General features: G+C 42.3%; 1 protein-coding gene and 1 long non-coding RNA gene across 6 annotated transcripts in view; one reads left to right on the top strand and one right to left on the bottom strand.

The window, feature by feature from the left end:
• On the bottom strand, positions 5,472 to 19,655 carry DYRK2 (dual specificity tyrosine phosphorylation regulated kinase 2). Of its 4 annotated transcripts, XM_021385109.1 has the most exons (3): positions 19,343 to 19,655; positions 19,008 to 19,144; positions 5,472 to 11,239 (listed from the first exon to the last, which is right to left on the bottom strand). In XM_021385109.1, exons 1-3 carry the CDS (start codon positions 19,395 to 19,397, stop codon positions 9,638 to 9,640), a joined length of 1,794 nt encoding a protein of 597 aa, XP_021240784.1. In that variant the 5' UTR covers positions 19,398 to 19,655; the 3' UTR covers positions 5,472 to 9,637. The 4 variants fall into 4 exon arrangements, with proteins under 4 accessions (XP_021240784.1, XP_021240787.1, XP_021240785.1 ...); XM_021385112.1 differs by lacking the exon at positions 19,008 to 19,144; XM_021385110.1 differs by lacking the exons at positions 19,008 to 19,144; positions 19,343 to 19,655 and adding an exon at positions 14,362 to 14,906.
• LOC110392773 overlaps positions 14,547 to 19,678 on the top strand; it is a 34,811-nt gene continuing 29,679 nt past the window's right edge. Inside the window, exons 1-2 of one of the 2 annotated variants that reach the window (XR_002434607.1) lie at positions 14,547 to 14,638; positions 14,900 to 15,004. This is a non-coding gene — a long non-coding RNA (uncharacterized LOC110392773). Of the gene's footprint in view, positions 14,639 to 14,899; positions 15,005 to 19,167; positions 19,350 to 19,678 lie in introns of those variants that run through there. The other variant, XR_002434614.1, reaches the window with a different exon arrangement.

Below are 19,678 nucleotides of genomic sequence, written 5' to 3'. Positions count from 1 at the left end.
AAGCCCTCCTCAAAAAATAAAGCTAAAACTTGGGTATGAGCGTGCATCTATCCAGCAATGGCCCTGGTTGTCATCTCCTTGGCCATTCACCCAATGCCAGACCCAATATTCTCATATTTTCTGGTCACCAAAGAGGTGAGTTCTTCTGGGCTTAGGGTCCTGAACGTCAGATCTTTCAGAATTAAAAGCTTCACAGAAGCACTTTGAATGTGACTCCTAATCCACTCTGGCAACAACAAATGCTTATGTATACTAAGCTAAATGGGAACTAAAATCTTCATTGGACTGGAGTTTTAGCCACCTAAAGTTTCTATGCACAGGACACCCAAATCTAGACCTGTTTCATTTTTTTAAACAGATCTTTCTTCAGTGAATTTTCTGTGTGTCTGAAAATGAAAGCTCTATGCACAATTTTTGCAGCATTTTCAGTTTTAGATTTAAAGTGATTTCCTCTGGCTACTTTCATTAGGCCACAAAAATTCTAGGAGTGCAGAACTGAGAAAAAACACCAGTTGAAATGAGAGCTGGCAGCATAGTAGTCAACATTTTTTTTGGTTTAGTGACAACACCTTGATCCTTCAGTGTTGATTAGAGCCAACTGCATCACATCCTCAGGCATATCTTTGAAAATTGAATGCCAAATATGATTGATTTTTCTTAGTCACATCATTTCTAATGATTTCCTAAAAGCCCCAGCTCCTCAAATAATGCATACTCATGAGAGGTTCCATTTCTTAGAGTAAGACAATGGAGACTGAAAAGAGCAAACCAGCCAAGTGACGTTGTGCTGTAACTTGTTTCTCATCTGCAAACAACAAAAGGAGGGGGCAGCAGAGTGACTGAGGAACAGCTGTGTGCTGCCCACACGACACAGGGCAGAACAACCCTGGGGTGCATGGGAAAGCACTGCAGCAGTAGCAGGGAGAGACACTTTGTGTGCTGCACACAGCCCCAGTGGGAGTGCAACCAGAAGGCCGGCCTCAGCTCAAGCTGGAACAGGTGCAACGACCAGGGAGGATGGGACTGGGGAGTCAGTTTTATAGATGAGACAAATATAGCTTAATGGGGTTAGCCTAGCAAAATACAGGCTGAGAGAGATACAATTACGCTTTACAATACGTTCCCAAATACCATCAGGGCTGAAGAATCATTGAAGCTAGGAGACAATGTTGGCACAAGAACAAATAGCATGAAAAAAAATTCATCAACTATTTTAAGCTAAAAGCACATTTCTGACCATCAGAGAAATGGTGTTTTGTAAAAGCTTTCCAACAGGAGCAGTAGGAGCTAGTAAGCTAAGTACTTTTATAGCAGAAAAATAGTAAATTTATGTAAGGGAATTTATGACATGCAGTAATAGTGGGCGTCCTGTAGGCTTTATGATCCTGGAAAGGTTCTGGCTGTCACAGTTGGAAGGAAGGAAAAAACAGATAAACATAAACTCTGAAAGCTGAGATGTCTTAAGGTAGCATAGTAACTTTTTTTTATCCCCTGAGTTTATGTCACTTGAATTGTTTTTCAAGGTGCTTATGGCTCAGGCAGGTGGTAGTTCCCTTATACCCAAGCCCAGCACAATAGCTGGTTGCGTGAAACTAGTGACAGAAGGAAAGCAATCCCTTGTTCAGTGCTGACTGGCTTCTCCCTGCGGCCGCCGCAGTCCCTGACCTGCCCACTCCCAGGGAGGCAGCTCAAAGGACACCCTCAGCTTCGGCCAGAGAGTGGCCTACCAAGGCCAAGGGGGATCAGACCAAGCGGAAGTGGGCAGCCTCAGCTTGCTCCTCTGCTACACCTGGGGATTGAGCACGATCCCAGCTCCTGCCTAGTCAGAACACCTCAGCTTATGCCGTCGTTTTGTCAGAGGGGGAAAAATCCTTTTGCGTCTCCCTGAAGCCCAGCAGCAGCCAGCTCTCTCCTACCCTTGCCTGGGTGAGCCCACTTGAGAGGTGCTTGTTGGGAGCAGGCCAAGTGGGTTCCAGCAGGTGGGGAAAGGTCTCTGCTTCACATCCTCCAAAAAACAATGTGCCCTCACCTTGGTTTCACACACACACTGTTCACAGGCCCTGAAAAGCCTGCCAGCACTTCTGCTTCCACACAGCAGGTCTTAAATCACTGAACGGGCCCTCAGAGGCAGCCTGGTAATGCCTGGAGAGCCGCTGGCCATAATTTGTCTGAGTCGGTAGCAGAGGAAGAAGGAAATTTCAAGCTGAAAGTTATCTGCTGTGCGAACACACCAGAGCTGCCTTTCTGGCAGCCCTGCCCGTATTGATTTGCTGCAGGCAATTCTCAATCAGCATATGAGGAGTACTGGCAGGAGTTACCTCCTAATTATAAATCATTTAGTCAATCAAAATACAGCTCCTCAGCTATGCAAAGATCTCATTTCGTCTCCAGAGCCTTACATGGAAGGAAAAATTGAAATGTTGTACAGGGAGGAGGGAAAATGCTTTAGTTAAAAGTGACAAAAATGGAAGTTTCAGAATCCCATTTGTGGCATAACTTAGAGCAACTTAGGTACTTGTCAAAGCTAATGAAGACAGGCCATCTGCAAATGCTCGTGAGAGGAAACATTAACCCCTTTCCAGCAGCACAGCACATGACAGCCTTCTCACACCCCCAACAAGCTCTGAGCTGTTTTGCTTGATGCTTCCAGCCCTCCTCCCGTTTGAACCGTTTCCTCCTCCTGTTCGAGAGCATCGCCTGAGCTTCACTGAAGCATCCCTGTCCCATGCCCACTATCGAGGACAGCAGCACCTGAGGGAAGTAGGGACAGTGTCACATTGATCAGGTGCACAGCTCCTCACAGCTCCCATCAGCAGGCTGGCAGGCCTCGCTGGCACACCCTACAACAGCAGCTTCATCTTCAAAGCCCTGTTCTAGGAACTTTCAGCCTTTGGCAAGCAGTCTGGAGGCAGGGCCACCAGCTGCCTCCTGCCTCGCTACAGCCAGGCTGTCCTGGGCCAAGCTGGTTTGCAAAGTCCTTTGAAAAGGTCTTCCACATCTTTATGCTGCTTTGGAAGTATCACAGTTGGGCATGATGAGTACTGGGATCTTTAGAAATCCATATTTATTTTATTTTATCCATTTTATTTTGCTGTGGGTCTACAAACTCTTCTGAAATTGAAGAAAATCAAATATTACCTCTTACAAAACACATCGCTACTATACTTGAAAACCTAGTTTGGCCCAAAGACTCCAGAATACAATTGTCAATTGTTTTTCTTTTCTGCAAAGTGCTTCTCTCCCACGTTATGTTTAATCAAGGTTTAATACTTCACTGCACCTCTCTCTTGCAGTGCTTCGCAGTTAAACAAGCGTACCTACATGTACTCTGTGGGTGCTGTGCATAGGGCACAGCAGGTCTGACAGCCACTGAATGAGAACCTCAGGTTTTCCCAGGGTCGATGTCAGCTATAAAAGTAAAACCTTGGCATTTGCAGTTGCTCCAGATTGTATCTGTATGTATGTTCAGTTATACATGGTCATGTGTCACTTGCAGATAACCAAAGCAAAGCAAAGCAATGAAAATACCATCTACAAAAAGGGAAAAACAACTCCAGCCGTTAGCAGGAACGCTGTGTTTGCCACCACCCACAGCAGCGTGTGGAGCTGCCAGGCCAAGAACTTCCCAGCAGGACCACTCCTTAACTCTAGCTATGTCCCAAATCTCCACAAAGATGTCATGATCTTGCTTTAGAAGTCGCTTTTTTTCTCTCTCTGTCAGTCAGTGGACACAAGCTGTTTAATTCTGAATTACTTAGCATTTCTTCTGATCTTTGTGCAAAGGTTAAGGAACCAGGTTAAAGGCTGGTTTGGACACTGGAGCCCAGTAGTTGGAGATGAATGTGCATCTCCTGTCTTTTCTGTTTGATACTAACCTAGATTTTCTGTTTAGCATTGGGATAAAGCTAAAGAAACACTTTTCACAGTTACAGTACTTTATCAGAGATTCCAAAGAGCTTGACAGCAGGCAGAAATCCAAGGCTCACCACAGTCAGAGGCTGGAAAACGTTTCTTAAACACAAACAAATGAACAAGCGCGTAAACAAACAGACACAAAACCAAATAGGGAAAATGACACAGAGAAACCCCAGTTCCAAAATCGCAGAGGATTTCTGTGAAGGAGCAGAAACCAATGATATAAATGCCACTTTTATTCTCCTACAGTATATTTCAGGGCTGAGAGTTCCAGTGCTGTCTACTCAGGACAAAGACAAGGAATCTTCTTCCTCTTAAAACTTCAGGATAAAAAGCACAAGACTATGCTAGCGGTATAAATATACCATAATAAATTACACTTTTGAAACAAAAGTAAGTAAGTTCTACCTAGAGAAAAGACCCTTTAGACCTAGAAAAGACTTAGAGAACAGACTCCCCCCAACTTCCAGACAACTGAAATCAAATGAGGTAATTCCCTTCTTTCTTCAGAAGGAAAAATAGATAACACAGAAGCGTGCAAGAGCTGGCAAGAGGGACGGGTAGCTAGAGGGGAGAGTGGGACATACAGATTAGAATTAAAAAAAAAAATCCATTTAAAAAAGATAAGAAATAAAAACTTTTTAAAACTGCCCTTTTTCCTCAGAGGAACAAGTAAGTTTTAATCCACAAGGATTTAATTTTGAGCTCTCTACACTTCTAGGGCTGTAAAGAGTGTTTATCTGTATTTAATCTTGATGCTTTTCGTACTATCAAATCTCCCAGCTGCGTTAAGCAGCAGACACTGGAGCGCTGCTAAAATCCCTTGATTTCAGCCTATGCTCACTTGAATCAGAAAGCTTTTCAATAAAACTGCTCTGCGCATACATTGGCATTACCAGGAAGAGAATGTGGACATTACTCAGAAGATGGTTCTGCAGCAAGTAAGTGAAATTACTTCGGATTTAATATGTAAAGCAAGTTTAGAAAAATAGAGCCTATCAGCTTTGTGCAGTACATTCTCAGTATTGCGAGACAAGCTCTGAAAGGTCGGTCTGATTCAAAAATCAGTGCAGAAATCTGTTTTGTTGGTTTTGGTGAGGTTTAAACTCTGCCTTTGAAACATTTCTTGTCTTTCTTCTTACTACTTTTATTAAAAAGAAATTAAAGCAGCTTAAAGAAAAAAAACAATCCACATTTCAATACCGATGCAGGCAAAATTCCTGGACGGGTTTCTCTAGAGCATGGGGCAAAGTAAAACAAGCAGTGTATTACTTTCTAAGTCCTGAGAAGATCGTCATGAACTTGAGGTAAAAAGCAGCCTTTGGGCAATATTCATGGCTATCAAGATAGCTGAGGCAGACACAAACGCCATCCTCCAGCAGCAGGTAAATAATAACACACAGGTATCAGTAGGCATTCTGAGGGACAAAGATGTGGCTGGCAACGACTTCAGCGGGGTGCGATATGGCCTTTCAGTGTTAATGAAATGCCAGCACTCCCAGCAATTATCTTTATGACCAGAAAAGAAAAATAATCCAAACTACGGTGCAGAGAAGTAAAGTAGGACATAAAATTTTATTCTGAAATGATCTCTGGCCACAACAATAAAATGTAACAAATATTCACTAGAACAGTCTTAACTCCTGTCATCAGCTGTACAATACATACAGTATCATAAAACTGGCCACTAGGATTAAAACCCACTACAACATCTTTAATGTTAAGTGGCAACAGCAGCATCTCACAGAAAATTATACATACATATATACACAGTCCACATTCAATCGTTTTTCACGTTTTCAGTACACACAGTTGCAGCATATTACAGTCACGTGTCTAAGTCGTTGCCCAATAAAAACCCAAGCTACTGCTTAGACGTAATTGTAGCAGTTCAACTGAGTAATTACAATTTGTAGCACAGATGTACAAGCCCCTAGAAACAATAATTCACAATTTTTTTTGTTTGTTTTATTTCAATGCTACCATAGCATTAAAATGGGCAATATTCTAATCTTTAATGGCTGGAAAAAAGATAAAGAGTTCTTTTTGTACTTATCGCAAATATTACTGATGGAAAAAAAATACTAAAAAATGGAGAGCATTCAATAATGCACACTCTTTCCTAAAGATTCTAATATTGCCCAATGCTACTTATGCCTAAAGTGTTTCCAACATTCCCATGAAGTCATTTATAACTCCAAACCACCCACCAAGTTAAAAGTGGCTTAAGTGCCTTGCACCCAAATTGTAAAAATCCCTGGCTGCCTTTATAAGAGCCAGGCACATATAAAAGGAATGCACTTTGGTTCATACCAAATGCCCTGGGATTAAATCACACTATAAAACTAAAGAGTTTGAGGTAAATTTTTACAAATACAGTTGATTTCTGTCTAATGTCACCATAACAAAAATTTATTAAAAAAAAAAATCAATTTAATGTTAAAGTATAACCAATGAGGAAGGGCCATCTTTAACCCCTTAATGAGACGTACTACAAGACCAGAGTGTCCTTTCCACCCTAGCAGTGTGATTGCCTTATTGTTTCTATTAAGGCCTCAGTAATCTACAGGATGTTTTAAGACAGGTATAGCATTTAAAAATAGATTTCAACCCTACTATCCAGTATTCAAAGGGTTAAAGAGGCCAAGATGCATGCCCTACAACATGGCATTTGTAACAAAAGGCACATTGTTAACACCAAGGGCACAATCCATCTTCTACTGCTGATCTACACATCTTGCATCACTCTGTTGTTCCAATACACTTCATCGGTAATGAACACTCCAGTGGTGCAAGAAACTGAGCCGAGTGAGACTGCAACCAAAGACAAGACAACACTGTGCTATTACTAAATCTGAAAATAGCTCAGACATCTCCAGACAATGGTAACATGTGAGACTAAGCACTGTTTCCAAGCCAACTTCTATCAGCCTAATTATCGGAGCCCTTATAATAAAATCACACCAAAGCAAGAGGCAACATTCCTTCCCCCCCTCCCTCCTTTTTTACAGGTATAAATAAGCTACAATAAAAAGCAGCTACATAACTTAAAAACCTTGATGTAGCTGCTTCTTTATTATAGAGGAAAATCCACTATATTTGGGTTAAAAAAATAGCTCTGCACACTATATTTTGGCCTTAAAGTTTCCGGTAGCATTTATGAAGAAGGTTGGTCATAAATGCGTTATTGGCATTAAGAACTGGTTATGTGGAAAAGAAAATTTAGTGGTTTTAGCCCGTTAATGACCCACGAACATTATGAATGTTTTCACCTTCAACTGTCATGAAAGGCAGGAACATGTATCGAGATTATCTTTAAAATATATTAAGGGGGAGGAGATTCTTTTTCCATCCCTAACATAAGCAACCCTACTTCTTAACTTTTGCAGAAAGAGCTAAGGTAGAAAGGACTGGTAAAGCCAAGTAGTTGGTGGAGGAAGTAAAGAATCCCAGCTACTGTAGAAAAATATACAGTATTGTATTCCCAGTCATGGGAATCAGTTATGAAAATTAATATATCTCTTTTCCAGACTTAGGATTTACTGACCATAACTTATTGGATATTCACATTCCGAAAGCCACTTGTCTTAGTTGTATTATTATATTTCATTTTTAACATGATTTCATACATGTTTATATATTGCACTTACACACATTGTATAAAGTTGTGAACATTGAACACTAAATAATCTAATTTGACTAGAGGCAGGAAACACTCTTTTTTAAAAATGTACTAAAAATGGTTGATTGATGCTCTACTTTTTACAGTTTTCAATCAACAAGTACTCAGAAATTATTTTTGGAGCTTCTTCAGGTGTTGAGTTTTTGGCAAGAAGTGGAGTGATATGTTTCCTGAGAATTCTGTCATTTCATGTTTATATCCTTCCCCCAGTCTTACATTAAATTAGAAACAAACTAAAACAAACAAACAAAATCAAGTTGTAAGTGGTAAATCTTAATGAATATGTAGGAGAACTTAACCGGAAACTTTCTTGGCCTCTCAGGGGACCATGCTTTAAGTGTTTTTAATCATTTGTACATGTAACTTAAGATCTGTGCATATAATGTTTACTTATAGTAAAGTTATTGAGGTTTTACGTAATCCATTGTAGTCTCCCTTGTTGTAACATCAACAAACACTTCCAAATTATATTCTACTTCCTTTAAAATTCCCTTTTCATATGTTGTTTTAGACATCCAATGTAGACCACAGCCATTGCATGTGATGAAATACTGGTCTTAGATTTCAAACTGTTCCTGCTGAAAACATGCTACAACGTGTAAGTATTTCTCAGGTAGGTCTAGACACTATTCCTCAGTAAAGACCATCTTTCTTCCATGAATACAGTTAAAAGTAAAAAAGAAAAACCAAACATTAGCACACACACACGAACAAATCTACACATATTTCTACCTGTTCCTTCAATGTCATTTTCAGCTACAAATATCAAAGATCAATCCAAATTTAACTTCCCTTTGATATTTTGCTTGTATTAGTAAATATCTAAGATGGTGTCCATCAATTAAAAATCTTTCCAAAGAGGATCTTTGCATCTACAGCTATGCTAATGAAAAGTACTTCTCTAGAGAAAACCATACAGTAACATAGTGTTTGTCCCTACGTACAGGTTTGAACTGAAGTGTAAATGTACCAGAGACGTCACAATCGCTCAGATAGACATTGTCAGAGGAAATACAAACAACCTGTGAAATTCATGTAGCATTAACAGTCTGGAAGTTACAGTAAAAAAACTGAAAAAGTAAGCACTTTTGTCTATGTGATTTAGGAAGCCGAGCTGTGTTATTAGGAGAAAAAACAGAAGAGGAAAAAAAATTGAGAGAAACCCAGTGTGAACGCTCAGTCTTATATACCCGAAAGGAAGTCCAGAATGTTTTGCTTTGCCTGACTTCAGGTTTAGGAAACAACTTTCAGGTTTAGAGGAACAGACATACTTCTGTCGTCATTCTGAGACTGCCTGTTCTTCAAACTCCAGCACATGGCATGTAGGGAAAGAGCCACCGTAGCCTTAGAAGTTCTTTTCTTGTTGTTCTGGTTTGGATTTTTTTTTTTTTTTTTTTTTTTGCATTATATTTAAATGCTCATAATCAAAAACATTAGCGTCAATTAGAGAAAACATTCCACAGGAGGTGACTGTATCATTACTAAGTGATACTGCTACTTTTTTTCTGGGCTACCATACAGAAAATGAGAGTATTTCATGCTACGGCTCCACTTCAGATAACAGGTGCTTAACTGTATTCTCCCTGGAGTCCAGTCAGGTATAAGTGTTAGTGTTTGCAGGATCAAGACCCATACCCGTAAAGTTAGAGTCTTACAAATCTACCCCAGTTGAAACTTATTATGAACCATGGAAGAGAAAGGTTAATACCTTTGACACCACGCTGCAATGCATGACAGTCACGTTGTAACCAGTGGCCAGCCACTGATGTTTATTACTGTGTCACACTAGTTACAGTAAGGCTATTTGTACTGTAGAAGACAAACATTTTAAAAAATAAGTATAAAAACTTAAAGCATTGTCCCCATGTTTTTATAAAAACAAAATCAACATTTCTTACATTTAAAATGAGTGCTGAAAGATACAAATGAATAAAGTTATTGAGCAAATAAAAACGTATATCTGAGCTACCTTTTTTTTTCATACAAATAAGGCTCAGCCACATTGTATCTCTCGTATTAACAGCATCGGGTTTTTCAAACTCAGCTAACGAGTTTTGGCAACACTGTTCTTTGCTGAATATTCCCATTGGCATCTGTCATCTGTGCCAAATTAGTCCTCAGTTTTGAAGCTGAGCTTGAAGTCGGAGGTAACTTGGAAATCGACGTTATAGCACCAGTGCTCTCTGTAATTCTCTTTGCTGAGGCCTTCTCCCCAGTCGGAGGCTTCGGCAACCGTCGCCTTAGCCAGGGATGTCGCAAAGCCTGGCTGGGTGTCATTCGGATAGCAGGATCCCATTCTAAACACTGTTTTAAAAAGTCAAGGAACAGGGGATCGTCACACCCCTTTAATGCGTTACCCCATTCTCTGCTCTCTGGTGGGCCGCGTAATTTTCCCCTCCGAGAGCGTCCACCGTTCAGTATTATAGAACCATCGGACAAGGTTGTGATGGTGCAGTAGCGGGGGTAGCCTTTAGAGCTCACAAAGTTTTTGGCTCGCTTGGATGAATCTAAAAGTTTTGGGGAAGGCATGCCCAACAGCTCAATCATACAAGCCAGCTGGTCTCCTTCATCTTCTCCAGGTAGGAGCGGATAGCCAGTGAGAAGCTCTGCTAGAATACACCCCAAGCTCCACATATCGATGGGCATCCCGTAACGAGCACCAAGGATGACTTCAGGCGCACGATAAAAACGTGACTGAATGTAAGTGTAGACACGCTGATGCTCATAACAACTTGAGCCAAAATCGATCACTTTGATACCACTTCGACCCTGTTGCTTTAACAGAATGTTCTCAGGTTTAAGGTCACAGTGAATAATTCTATTTTTGTGCAAAGCATCCAAGCACTGTAAAATGGAGTGGGCAAACTTGCGGACCAAAGGCAGGCTAAAGCCCTGAAACTTGTTCTTCTTTATTAATTCATACAGGTTCATGCTCAGCAATTCAAATGTCATGCAGATATGGCTGCGGAATGTGAAGTTTTCCAACATGTGAATAACATTCATGTTGTTATCCTTATCTTGTTTCCGGAGATGCTCCAGGATCCTTATTTCTTCCGCAGCTTGGCGGTGGAAACGTTTTTCGTTTCTCACCATTTTCAGTGCCACATGTTGGTGCATCTTGTGATCGTAGGCCTTCACCACCTGCCCAAAGCTTCCTTTCCCTATAACTTTCAGGACTTCATATCTGTACGCAATATGATCGTGGGGTACTTGTATGTAAGACCCCTGGTCATCATCATACCCGCAGTTGTTTGGACCGCCAATCACACCTTGCCGCTTCTTTGCGTTTGGACCCAAAAAGTATATTTCAGTGTAGCCAAAAATCTCGTGATGTTCAAAAGTTGTCAGTTTTTGCATGTATTGCTTCATTGCCTGCTCTGGTGTCATAACGGAGGCTTTCACCTTCCCTGTTCCATCTGTAGATTTTAAAGAGCTGGAGCTCCCTTGTCGTCTGTGAGCACTCTCTGACTGTCTGTCCTGAACCACTGGCAATCCAGATTTGCCTAGCGTTGTAAGTCCATTCGGCTGTGTTGTCAGAACCGTCCTCTTGTTACTATTATCTTCAAACAGTTGTTGAACCTGGATTTGTCCATGGCTACCAACATGGAGGTGCTCATTCATTGTGTGCTTACTGCCTCCAACCTAAAATTGAAAACAAATACACACCCAGTTAACAATAAAGCCATGAACCCTGCTTCATATTTATTATGCAATCCACCACCCTGCCTAAATTACCTCAAAACTAACTGTATTATTAGAAGTCAGACGTCTACACAATTTTAAAAATATAGCTTACATACCATGATACTGCTATATGCCATTACATTTTCCAGATCCTTGTTTCTCAAATGCCTCTTGCCTGACTCTCCAAAATGTTTGCAACAAGAGAGTCCATGATGCGTTACCCTGATAAGCTAACAATTCCTCCAAGGAATCTTCAAAGCAACAGTCCTGTTACATCAAGCAGTATGCTCAAGGGATATTAAACCAGACCTTCAGTATCACTTTCATTTATGCTGGAGATCGAATACATAATATCTTCCAGAGTTTACTTAGCTAAGGCTCTCCTTGTCATCTGTTCTCAGAAATAAAGATTTTAACTTGTTCCAAAATTTGCTGAATATCAGAAGGGCCAGATAAAATTTTAAGCAACGAGGAATGTGCTGTGACATGCACAAGGAGGAAAAGAGCCTGGACATTTCTGAAGTTCAAGAGATGCCATTCACTGCTAGCAATTGAGACAGTCATTATTTGGCAAAGCATTCAAATCAACGAAGCGTAAGTATATCCTCCAGCACTTTGCCAAGACAGTCTTGTAATGACTTTTAACCAAGATGAGATCTGGGACCTGATACAGACTTGAACGGAAAGCAAATCTTTGCCTTGAAGATCATGCACACAGCTTTATTTTAAAGGGATGGAAAGGAAGGTATTAGTTGACAGTTGCTCTTGACAGTTTTCACAAGGGAGAAAAAGCATTCAGCATTTTCAAGCAAAGGAACACTGGAAGTACTGGGGTGTGAAAACAACTATTGCATGAAACCTGTTACTTTCAAGGAGAAACAAGAAATTTACAAGCATGTATTTGCCACTAAAATAGCTGTCCTTAAAATTCTTCATTTGCTCTCGAGTAGAGGATAATTAGTCTGTCTTTTCTGCCTGGTCTTATACAAACGTGGGAAGAATTCCCCTGCCGTCTCTCCAGCTGATTCACCAGCCTTAAGATTTATGCCAAATTGCTAACCCAAAGTTCACAGATACTGTCAGACAGATGATCAAGCCAGGGTTGAGAGCACATTTAATCTGAACCTGATTTCTTCTACGTAGCTAAGGAAAACACATTCCCTGTTCACTTAAGGTTTGTTGAAATTAAATCAGAAAATGACAGTTGTATGCTGTGATGAGGCAACGAAATTCGTGCTGCAACTGCAGACACACTTCCTAATGAAAAAGCCAGGGCATGTAGTGCAGACTCTAGCACGCTTTTTGCTTCTGTTAAGGTATCGCTCTGACATGGCAAAAATGTGCTTTTGTAAACCCAGTAACTCGCTCATTTATGCTGGCAAGGGATAGCCAGCTGGACACCAGCTTCACCTTTGAATAATATTGTGAAATTTGCAGCTTTGAAGATCACACAATGTAACAGCAAGAGCTCTCAGGGACTGTTTCTGCTGAGCTCACTGTTCTTCTGTTTCCATTTTGACTCATGTGGAATAACTGGTCCATTTTATTTCATCACTGCAGTCAGACTGCGTATGTTTATTTGCGGAGCAATTTCTGCTCACGCTCTCAAATTTGATTGATCTCATAGAAAGCGTTACCACACAATGACAATTCAGAGCAAAGGCACTCGTAACATTCAAGCACAGTGAAAGTATATGAGGATATTGACATTAATTGCCTTCCTGGTTTGATGTCCCAAAGCGCCAGGAATTAAATCATCAGGGGGACTTAACGAGCCTATCATGCCTACAGGGAATTCCTCCACGTCAAGTTTGAAGCGCGCTCCTGCAGCAGGCTCCTGAAGGTTGTTCTCACCCTGTATACGCAGCAGTGACTGAACAGAAGAGAATTGGGTCCCAAGAACTACACGATGCACCTCAGAAGAACCGCATCGAGTTAGTAAGATGTGTTTGGAGGCTCAGCACGTGCAGGATTGCAGAACTGTGTTAAGTGAGAAATGCACAATGAAGCAGCAGAGTAACTCAACAGACTACAAGTACCTAAGCCAGAAAAATCCAGGTAGGTACAAACATTTCTTCTGCAGCGCTGGTTGACCAGCAAACCAGGCAAACTGTGAGTAGACAGTGCTAACGTACACGAAGAAACAGCAGAGGGGAGAAAACTGCTTTTCAGAATTTCTTATCTCAAGTGCTCACTGACACAGTTCACATACTGAATTAATTTTTTTTTTTTTCACTTGAGTCACCTGTTTTCACAGTTAACTATCTTCTGCCCTTCCTAAGCATTGCATGTTTCAATAGATGTACTGCAGGATTCTTCAATTATTTACTTTGTATCAGGGTTTCGAAAAAAAAGAAAAAAAAATTGAGCACTCTTAACTGGTACAAAAGTCTGTTGTTGATCTTCTCCAAAAAGCGTGTTTGCAAACACATTTCTAAAGTGTAAACTGTGTACCTCTGCTTCCTTACCTTCAGGCAGCCTCAGTTTCTCTTTCTACTCATATATATATATATATATATATATATATATATATATTTTTTTTTTCCCAAGCAGCAGAATGAAATCACCAGCATTACCCAGCTTCACCTCAAAGTGACCGGTTTTGCCAGTTTCAGTCAGCTGCTGCTTGGGATTGCAAATGCAGATGCAGACAGTAACACTGGTTTTCTTTGTAGATGAAAAAACACTAAATTAGTGCAGGCTCTATTCCAAAACTTGCGGGGGAGATCAGAGCTCACTTTTCTTTCAAAACCCCCACAGGAGTTTCAGAGGTTTCAGATGCATCACAGCAACAAAGTCAACATGAAAAAGCGGGCCACCATATCTCAGGGTCCTGCCGACTGAGGAATCACCACCACCTTATCTTCTGCTTCCTATCTGGATGAGCAGAGGGCTGGATTCTCTCCAGACCTTTGCTTTGCCTATCTCCTTCTGCCTACCGGCTGTCCAAGATTGCTGTCAAGTTCAGGCTTGCACTGTTACAGCTCCACAGGCTTTACCAGCGATGCTGTAAGTTCTCTGAACCACAGCTAATGGGCTTGGGAAGGCTACACACAGATAGGGCCTTCATAGTCCCCTACCGAAGTGCCCACGGTACACAGCAGCTCTACCAGCCTTTCATCCGAAACCAGAAGCCCAAGAGGTTTATGATGCGTCTCCCTTCTGCTGATGCAGATGGGCCTGTAAATTCCAGAACCAGCAACCTGCACACACTTACGCAGTGTACTTACTACCATATTTTACTGCCTGTGCTCAGATCTGTCTACGCCTTCTAAGATTTACATATTTGCATAGCACTCATCTTCAAAAACCTATTGATGCATATACACTTCCAAATAGAACATACTGAAATACCAGGTAAGCTTGAATTCAAAGAACTAATCCTGAATCTTCTGGCAATATCAACTGTAAAAACAGAGAATGTTACCATGTTGGGTTTTTTTCTCTCCTTGTAGTGTTTCATAACTTCAAAACCATTTATATGATTTTGCTTTAACTTTAGTTTGCTCAGTTTATAGAAGTAGATGATTTGCCAAAAACACTCACCTAATTTTAAAATAGAGACAGACACCAGGGAAAACATAACCAGAATTTTTTTTTTCCCTTTTTTCTCCCCAGAAATTGGCTTAAGGACAGAAGTAGACTACAGTACCACGTCTAGATTACAAAGTTGCTCCAACACAGTGGTAGCATAAAACTGACTCCATCCTGCTAATAAATAAGGTAAGCTGACAACTCCCCTGAGGTACCTCTCAGCTAATGCAATCGTCTGTCTCAAAGCCTTCTGCAAGAACTACAGTCACTACAGGATCCAACAGCACAGCAGCAAATACATTTTCTCAGTGGTATCTTCCAAAAGCATTACACAGGTGTACCATATTCCTGAGCAAATGTACAAAAGGCCTTTTTTCCTTGACAAATGAATTCAACAGCATTCCTCTGTTCAGAACTAAAAATAGCTGCTAATTAGCACAATAACAATAATGAAGGATTACCATAATGGTTTTATTATGAGTTTGGGTTTTATACACCAAGAAAGACTAAGCCCTTGTCCTAAAGAGCTTGTGCTCAACAAGAGCTATAGAAAAAACATACCATATGGATATTTTGCTGCTGTCACACACAGGCAATATAAGCTTATTTTTCAAAAGTTAACCCTGGCTTTATATTGCAAATATATTCAGATACAGAACTGTGCTTCAAGGGTGCTACTGACTGATAAATTCTTTTCCTCCTGTCTGGGCTATGTTGGGCATGTGCAGTGAGCTCGACTACTTCTGGGACGCTCCCATGTTTTATGCACATTGAGATCAAGGACAGGCAGCACACATCAAACCAAACCTTCAGGTACGCTCATGTGTACAAGAGATGTCCCCAGAGGTATTGCAGTCACCCTAGGAAAGTTACTTGCACACTCCCCCTAGATAAAAGTTTTATGTAGAGGAAGAAACATACAAAGAAACCGAGATATAGCAAAGTCCAGGTCAGGACTACATACTTATTTCCGCTCAAACATGACAGCATTTCTGTGGCAACTTATTAGATAAGAACAGCACAGTAGGCAGATATTTTCTTCCTTATCTGCTTTAAAGCAGCTGCATACAATAAAAATTTGGAGCAGATCTTCAGGTAACAGGGTATAGGAATCCCTGTTCCATTATCGAGGAATTTTATTACTATTTAATTTGAAGACTGAATGACGCAAAAGTGTATGGGTGGATACTCATCCTTGGTGGCAAAAGAAAACAGCCCTGCTGCAGGAAAATCTTGGAAAGGGCTTGAAGAAAGAGGGCACTGAATCAGGCACTGTAAATGCGCTGTTGTTACAGCCCTAGACAGGAGGAGAAAAAGATTAAGACGGCTTTATTGCAAGGGAAACAGGAAGAGTGCAGAAAGCAGGGATATGTGCCAAATAAGAAAGAACAGAGATGGAGGTAGGCAGGAGACAAAAGTCTGGGAGAGAGACTCACAGACGGGCGGGGATTTACACGAGCAGAGCAGCAGGCAAGCAAGATAAATCTCTACTGCAGTATGTCAAGTGGCTGCAAGAACACCGTAATGAAACAAGAAAGAGCGAACAGGAAAAGGTTCCAATCATCAAAGCAAAAACTTAAGGCTTCAAAAGAGAAAGCAATGACTTGGAAAGGAAAACGAGAAGGACAATAGGTTGGAAAAGAGTTCATGTTTTCCATCGCAAGCATCCAAAAAGATAAAGTCAAAGATGGAAACAGACATGAAAAGGATGAAGCCACAGATTTTTGAAAACAAACAAAACCTTTCCCTGGTACAATACACAATAGTCTGCTTAGCAACAAAGGTTGCTGTGATTGCAAAGACTGCAGCCAAAACGTCTGCCCTGTTACGTGAAGCCTGTGTAACACAGCATCTCCATGTTCTCCCATGCTCCTGTATTCTGCCAAACAACTCGACTGCACTAAAAAGCAGGAATCAGCAGTTTAGCTCGAGGCTGGATTACACAGCTGCTGCAAGAAATACGGCAAGTAGTGGACTTCTCCATCTGAACTAAAAGAAAAACCTTTTGACTCAACCAAAAATTTCTCTTCCACCATAGTGTCTCCTCACAATTAGTGTACACACAATGCACACGTGTGCGGCCAGCCACAGGCAACTTAACCACGTAAGTAATCTATACCTTCTGAAAGTCTGTAACACAAAAGAGAAATATTCCATTTCATTTTTAGCTATCGGAGAAGTCACACAGCCACAACAGAGATGAAAACAGGGGAAGTAAATGAATACAGAGAAAGAAAATGGCTTAAGAAAACTGAAATGTTTCTTTTAAAATACATTTCACTTGAGGAAGTAGTGTATGAAACCAATAGTTTCAGTCAGTGTCAGCTGAGGTCAGCCGGCCTGAAGTTTATAGAACGCTCCCATAACATATATAACCATTGTTTTAGGTTAAAATCCAGCATTCTGATGTCACATCTGATCCTTACCACAAAAAGTTATGTTAGGCAACCACAAAATAACAACCTACAAAATTCAGAGAGCCAGTCGGAGGTATTTCTGTAATAGCATTCATGGTAAAATAAAGACTGAGGATTCACAAAGGCATAGCAGAGTCTGCAGCAGTCAGAACCCAGAGGGACTTGAAACACACCGGTATAATGCTTGATCATCCTTCTATGCTCCCATAAGTATTCTGTCTATATGTTTATATCTATCCACAGGCATATATGCTATATATAACACACATATTTATACTGGAAACAGAAATGCAGTACTCAAACACTCCTTGCACACCTTCATAAAGACTTCATCTATATACACGTACATATAAATCTATCTACATACACTATATATAACATACACACAAATGCATCTATAAAAATACCATGGTTCTTTGCTTCCAAAATTAGTCGCAGACCCAGATACACAACTGGACCACTGGGCTTTCACAGATTCTAAATTAAGTCTGGGCTCTGTTACACATCAGCCCCTGCTATTAGAGGGCCCATTTGAATGTGCATTTTCACAATCCATGCTCCAGCCATTGGTACAACAATTATCTTCTAGTTTTAAAGAAAAAGTAAACCACTCTCTCGCTTCTAAAATCAACTTAACTGGAATGCAAACGTGCAAAAACCTATCTTTGGCAGTAATGAACAGTTCAGATACATATCCTAGCTACATAAAGATACCGCGATGCTGACCTCAAGTATGCAGCTCCACCTTGAATTTGCAGAATATTCATCATTCCTTTTGAAAACATCCTACACAGACTCACATTTTTTTTTTTTTAAATTTAAGCCAATTCTTTCTATAACTGGATTTGAATAAGATGCTTTTACCCCTGAAGCTACACAGAAAGTCACTGAAACACTAATATCTAAATGCATAGTTTCACCTTCCACTAGCCCATAATCACATTACCATTTAAAGCTCTGCCATATGTTTACAAAGATAGTACGGGAGCATCCGTGGAGAACTCATTAATTCTAAGCCAAGTATGCCATCAATGCCTTTCAGGGTCAGTATGAAATTTTTCATCATTTAAAAGGAAATGTATGCAATAAAAATTCCAGCTATTTTGCGTTAACACGACAGCACACAGACCCCTCTCCCTACCCCGTCATGCCTTCGGGACAGAGATACCCTCTCTCATCCATATATAGTGGCATACTCAGGAAGTTCCATTCCTAGTAGATTAACTAGGAGAGGCAGATAACGTGAGATATCACAGAACCGGAAAATAACATCCTTTTCATAGCATCGGTGCTTATTTCTTTAGGTAAACTACCGCAGCAATAAAGTCAGACTCGTCCAATCGTTGCCCCCGAGTACAACGACAGCTGTTTCCAGGGAAGACAGCTATCGGCCTGAGCTAATCAGACACATCAGGGGAGAGCAGCCTTCATTTCTCGCCACAGCTCACGCGACCCTTTAATCACAGTGACTAACCTCACTGCCAAAATAATGTCATCCCCAAAAAGGCATTTACCAGAACAGCTCTCCGGCGCGTTTGTAGCAGATCTAATTTGTAACTGAAAACGAGACGTAAAAGCGGAGCGAAGGGGGGCTGCAGGGAGGGGGAGCTGCTCCGCAGCGCGGTTAAGGCTGCCAGCCCCGCAACCCACACGCTCCTCCGCTCCGACTTCGCAGAACTCGCCGCGCTCCAGGCCCTGATCGCCCCGCGGAGCGGGACAGCGGCGGCGCCCCGTGGACCCCCCCACCCCGACCCCCTCCCCGCGCCCGGGCTCACCGTGTGGGAGGCGTTGCTGGCCCTGAGCGGCGGCAATGCGAGGGGCGACGGCGGGCCGGTCCCAGCTCCTGCCCGGGAGACCCCGGCTCCGGCGCCCGGGGAAGACTGCAGCGGGCGGCCGCTGTCCCCTGCCCTGCCTGCGGAGAGCAGAGGGGTGAGCGCGGAGGGCAGCGGCGGCCTCTCGCCGCCCCGTCCCGCTTCGGGCAGAAGCCATCGGAAGCCGATGGCCGCCGCGGCCCCGCGCTCGCACCGACCGCCGGAACCCCCCGCCGCCCCCCCGGGGCCGCAGCATTGTTCCGGCCCCGCGGCCCCGCAGCGCCCGGCCCGCTCCTTACCGGCCGGGTAAGCAGCGCCGGCGGCGGCGCTCGCTGAGGGTTTCTTGGTTAACATGGCCGCTGGAGAGGAGGGAGAGGAAAATGCATGTCAGGGCGGCTCTCCTCCGCTTCTCCTCGGCCTCTCTGGGCGGCGGCTGCCTCTCCTCGCCGATCAGCTACACCCAGCGCCCGACGCGTCCTCCGCCGCATCCCCCCGGGCCGGCCGGACACAGCCTCCCTCGGCCCGCCGTCTCCTCCTGCAGCAGCAGCCGCGCCGCCGCCGCAGCCCCCGGCCCAAGCTCATCACCTCCCCCGCCCCCGCCCCGGTCGCCCCGGTCCCCTCGCTCGGAGGAGGGG

Source organism: Numida meleagris, chromosome 1, assembly GCF_002078875.1.
Source record: "Numida meleagris isolate 19003 breed g44 Domestic line chromosome 1, NumMel1.0, whole genome shotgun sequence".
Classification (NCBI taxonomy): domain Eukaryota; kingdom Metazoa; phylum Chordata; class Aves; order Galliformes; family Numididae; genus Numida; species Numida meleagris.
Note: the sequence above shows the minus strand (reverse complement) of the source record. Positions and strands in the feature narration are given on the sequence as shown.